Genomic DNA, 5,208 nt, shown 5'->3' with positions numbered 1-5,208 from the left:
ATGCTTCCTACCTTGTGATGTTTAATGAGACTATTTGAATCTTAATCATGTTAAACTGTGTGAAACTTTTACTCTATGCGACGTTTTGTAACGCTTTATACATGAACGATATGAATCTTGACTTTTGTGATACTTGACTCTTGTGATACTTTGAATCTTGACTCTTGTGATGCTAGAAACTTGACACTTGATACTTATTGAACGAGAAACTTGATACCTATTGAACGGGAAATTAGCTTAAACGCAGACTTGAAACACGGAAACTTTTGTGTTGGTTATTTGATAATACCATGTAATGGTTACTCACAATAATACACAACGCAAACACTTAACCTAGCTCGCAAAACGAACCAAAGTCGGAAAACCAGCAAACAGGTCTCGGCTGTCCGAATGGACATCCGATCGGATGACCATCCTACCGGATGGCCATTCGACCGGAAGGCCATCCGATCGCCTGTCCTTCTCCACCAACTGTCATTATCACCTATAAATAGTACCCTTGACTCTTCATTCTCACCTTTACTCTCTGCCATTCGACCACACGCACTCTCAATTTTGCAATCTTCAATCATTTTCTTATTTCGTGAATCACTTATTAGTTTACATTACTTATGAGTTAATTTGTAATTTTGAAAATATGGCAAACATGTCAAATTTAGAATTTATTATTATAAAGGGGCATCGTATTCGTACGTGTTGTTAAAGAAATTTAGTTATCAAGCACATTTTCTTTAGAAATTATTTCTATTCGTTATTATTGCTTCTTCACTTCGTCATAAGTCTAGCAAATAGGTGGGTCGAGTACACGTCAAAATGGGACCGGGCCAAAACTAGGTTTGATCATAATGGCATCGGGTTGAATTAAGTTGGTGAAGGTGGCTGTGGTGGGGCTGGTAGCGACGATGACGAATAAGCTGTGTCAACAAACAACGGTCATGGGCTAGTGGCGGAACTAGCCCAAAAAGTTAGGGGTATCCTAATTTTTTTTTTAGAATCAGGGGTATCCCTTATATAACGGAAACGGAGTTGAGATGTATTTTTACACTACGAAAATGGAGTTAAGGGGTATTTTTACACTACGGAGACAGTGTTGAGAGGTAGCCCGTGCTACCCCTAGTAAGCTTCTAAGTCCGCCTCTGTCATGGGCGATAGTGATTTATTTGGACATGTTTTAAGTTAGCAAGTTTTATAAAATCAGTTAACTCTTTTGAGCCGGTGTGTAATTTGAGTAAACTCAAACTGTCTTGTTGTATAACTTGAGTAGAGCCTAATGAACCCATATGTAATTTATTTTTTCTACCCAAATCAACTTATTCTTCCAAAATGAGTCATGATTGTCATTTCTAGTATGATGACTCTTTTTAGTAAGATCGACAGGCATGGGTGAAGCTTTTAAGGGGCGGGAGGGGGCGGCTGACCCCTCGAATTTTCCGCTCAGTAGTGGAGAGTATGTAGTTTTCGTATAATTTTTTGGGTATATACATTCCCCCCCTCCTCCGACACACACACACAGATAGGTATCACAACTCTTTCTACCCATCCTATATATTGTACTTTTTGTTATGTATTCGTATTGTAATAGAAACTTAACTTATTATATTATTATTTATTAGACGAGATTTTACGAAAAAATTATTCGTAGGTTCGTGGAGAGAACAAATCTTTTTTTCAATACTCACACTCCTTATTAGTTAATAATCCTAGTGATTGGATTTATATGCTTATTCCTGATAGGAAATACAATATTCAAATAAAGGATTTTTCGTCGAATGACTATTCATGTATTATATTTTCATGCAAATATGGAGCAATAAAACTATATGAAAAGATGGTGGGGTTAAATTCGATGTTATTTAAGAAGGAGTTCGAACACAGATGTAGGCTAAGTAAATCAACGAGCAGTCTTGGTCCTATTGAAAATGCCAGCGAAAGTAAAGATCCGAATATAAATGATACGGATAAAAACATTCAGAGTTGGGGTAGAGTTGGGGTGGTCATGACAATTACAGTAATGTTGATCTTTTTTTTGGCGTCAAAGACCTTCGTAATTTAATCTCTGACGATACTTTTTTAGTTAAAGATAGTAATGGGGACATTTATTCTTTATATTTTGATATTGAAAATCATATTTTTGAGGTTGACGATGATCATCCTGAGCTAGAAAGTTCTTTTTATCGGAATTTTAGTTATCTGAATAATGGATCTAAGAGTAAGAATCCCGAACACGATCCTTACATGAATGATTCTCAGTATACTTGGAATAATCACATTAATAGTTGCATTGACAGTTATCTTAAGTCTCATAGGGAATGTTTTAAAAACCGGTAAATACCGGCCGGTTATAACGGTATTACCGTTTTCGGATGTAAATCCGGTCCGAAACACCCCGGTAAGTAAGAGAAACGACATAGACTTTGTACCGCCGGTAAAATCCGGTATACCGGTTTGAACCGTCGTACCGGTACTGTCTCAGGTCTATGTTTTGGTTAGGATTTTACTTTTTATCGTCCCATCTCCATGTTTACTCTTAGCTTTAACCTAACAGCTTTTAATATTTTATCTCCATCGATCAAAATTCAAAACTTGTTTCATCACTCCATCATTTGGGACTTGTTCCAGACTTCCTTCACTCCATCCTTCGTTCCATATTTCCATTTTAATCCAATTTTGGATTATTTTTTGAGTTAATGTTGTAATTTATGAAATTATACAATTAACTAGTCAACCCGGTTGAACCGCCCGGCACAACCCGGTTCAACTGGTTAACCATTTTTGTGCCTAATCCGGTATGATTAAAAAACCGGATTTTAAAACATTGCTCGTAGGTACAATATCAATATATCATTTTAGTAATGAAGATATGTCAAACCTTTCAGAGTCAGTAAAATTTCATACCATACAACCTATAATTTTCATGGACTGATGAACATCACAAAACTCATAATACAAAAACAATATGGCAACACTACATGGTCAGCTTGAAACTAAGACCTCTTTAAGCTAGCTTTAATTAACATAACAAATTGTTGGAAGATCGAGAGAGCTCCATAATGATAACTCTCCATCAATAACATTAGTTGTTGAAGAACCCACACTACCCTCTCCATCAACATCCTTCTTTGATTCTTCGTCTTTCTTATCGACCCCCTGATGACAAACGGTCCGTTGCAGTTTGGACCTTTCTCTAGACTTTGAACCCCCTCCCAGTCCAAGTTTCAGCTTCAAGCACTCTGGTATGCCATTAAAAGCATAAAGAGAAGCCGAATACTTTCGCTCATATTTCATCCTCTTCATTGCTTCGGATATTGTTAACGGCTCTTCGCCTTCTCCATTGTAAACCTCCTCATTAATGGAACTTGATGCTATTTCTTGAGCTATTTCAAAAGGAGAAAAACTACAAGATGACCCGAGTTCATCAACGAACCCGAAATCAATCACTCCTACATCACTACACTCTTCTTCTTCACCATCATCTTCAATCACACCTCCATTGTTTGTGTCATCGCTTGAAGATAGAGACACCATTTGATCATCATGATTATCCAAATCAAGATAATCATCTTTAACAGGCAAAGATGGCATAATCTCATTGTTATCAGGAATATACTCATCCGTGTCATTGAGAAAATCAGTAAAGATTGAATCTTGGAACTCAAACATGTCATTAACTTCCTCCTGTTGCTTCTTGTCATCATGATCAAGATCATGATCAATGGTTAGTTGAGAACAAGTGTTATGAGATGAACCACCTGAACCCATGGCTGCTAAAGAATTGTTTCTGGCTTTGAGCCGGTGAAGAAGTAGGTTTGTGATCTTGGAGGGAAGGGCGGGTGTGGTTAAAGATGATTGGGTTGAAGGCCAGAAGTTGGTTCGAGTATTGGCTCCCCTTAGCAAGCAAGCAGCTTCATCATAAGCTCTAGCTGCTTCTTCAGCTGTGTCAAAGGTACCTAGCCATACTCTAATTTTCTGTATGGTGTCCTTGATTTCAGCCACCCACCTACCCGAGGGCCGTTGGCGGACACCCACAAACCGCTTTCGAGCTCGTCGTGGGCCGCCTAGTGCCGCTGCAACGGCTGAGTCTTTAACCATATCATCCCAAGCTGTGTTTTCTTCAGGATGATCACTCATGATGTGTTCTTGATCATTGGCAACTTTTCTCTTCCTAGCCATTTACTCTATATTATTTTTACTTTTTGGGCTTGGTAACTATATTCGTTGATGTGTATCATATGAATTCTGATGCACTTATATATATAGGCATCAAAATGAGAGAAACAGCTGAAAGGGTCTTACTCTTTGTACACACCTCTTTGTTTTTTCAGTATTTAATTTTTGGCCATTAGATTATATGAAACCATTTGGAGTATGATTGGGGGAGAAGAGATTAAAATATTCAGTCTTTTTAATCTATTCAGCTTGACCTAGTCCAAAGAGCATATAATATCTAGCTTCTTCTTTCATACTATATTTTTATAAGTTCATTCTTTATTTAATTTATGTGAAAACGCAAGCATGACTGCATGAGTAGTGCATTAAACGCTTTCTGAAATCTTCATCCCAAAATAGATTTAAGAAAATTCTTTATGTATATATATATATGGAAGAAAAAATACAAAGTCCATTTATGTCTCTAAAAAAACATAGAAAGGAAAATCAATTTAATGGTTAGAGTTGATGTATACTGTGGCAATTTTATAATTAACTGGAAGTTATTGTGTTCCCGAGTTTCATTTAAAAAGGAAGAGAAGGAAAGAATAAACTTGGTTGTGTTCCATAGATTTTTTTTAGGAGGGAAATGAAAGGAAATAAAAAACGATGTGTTCTAGAGAATTTTTTTAGAGAGAAATGAAAGGAAAAGAAGGGAAAGAAACGAAAGTTTGGATTAAAATCAATCCTTCCAAGTTGAAAGGAAGTGGAGGGAAGGGAAGAAAAAATGAGAAGGAAAATGGAGTTTTTATCTTCATTCTTCCTTAATTAGTGACGGGAGGGGTAAAAAAAAGAGTGAATATGTGGTGTTTTGACTTTTTCTAGGAAGATTTTCCATGTACGCATTAACTCATTGAAACTCGAATAGCCTTCATATACATTGTTATATTTAAAAAATTATATCATAAAATTGAGACTTATTCACTCTATGAACATAGTATTGTTGTTAAAATATTACACATTTTAATAGTTGTAAATATGCATCGTATGATGATTGTATAG

At 36.4% G+C, this 5,208-nt stretch overlaps 1 protein-coding gene across 1 annotated transcript; it reads right to left on the bottom strand.

Moving 5' to 3' along the window:
- Nucleotides 1-2,861: 2,861 nt before the first annotated feature.
- LOC110905948 (ethylene-responsive transcription factor ERN1) lies at nucleotides 2,862-4,203 on the bottom strand. The gene has a single exon (XM_022151345.2). The coding sequence runs from the start codon at nucleotides 4,168-4,170 to the stop codon at nucleotides 3,007-3,009; it is 1,164 nt and encodes a 387-aa protein (XP_022007037.1). The 5' UTR covers nucleotides 4,171-4,203; the 3' UTR covers nucleotides 2,862-3,006.
- Between the last annotated feature and the right edge of the window lie 1,005 nt (nucleotides 4,204-5,208).

The sequence above is a fragment of the Helianthus annuus genome, chromosome 14 (assembly GCF_002127325.2).
Source record: "Helianthus annuus cultivar XRQ/B chromosome 14, HanXRQr2.0-SUNRISE, whole genome shotgun sequence".
NCBI classification, from domain to species: Eukaryota; Viridiplantae; Streptophyta; class Magnoliopsida; order Asterales; family Asteraceae; genus Helianthus; species Helianthus annuus.
Note: the sequence above shows the minus strand (reverse complement) of the source record. Positions and strands in the feature narration are given on the sequence as shown.

Coding starts and splice junctions, on each gene's coding strand:
- LOC110905948 (XM_022151345.2), bottom strand. CDS start 4,170: ATGGCTAGGAAGAGAAAAGTTGCCAATGATCAAGAACACATCATGAGT.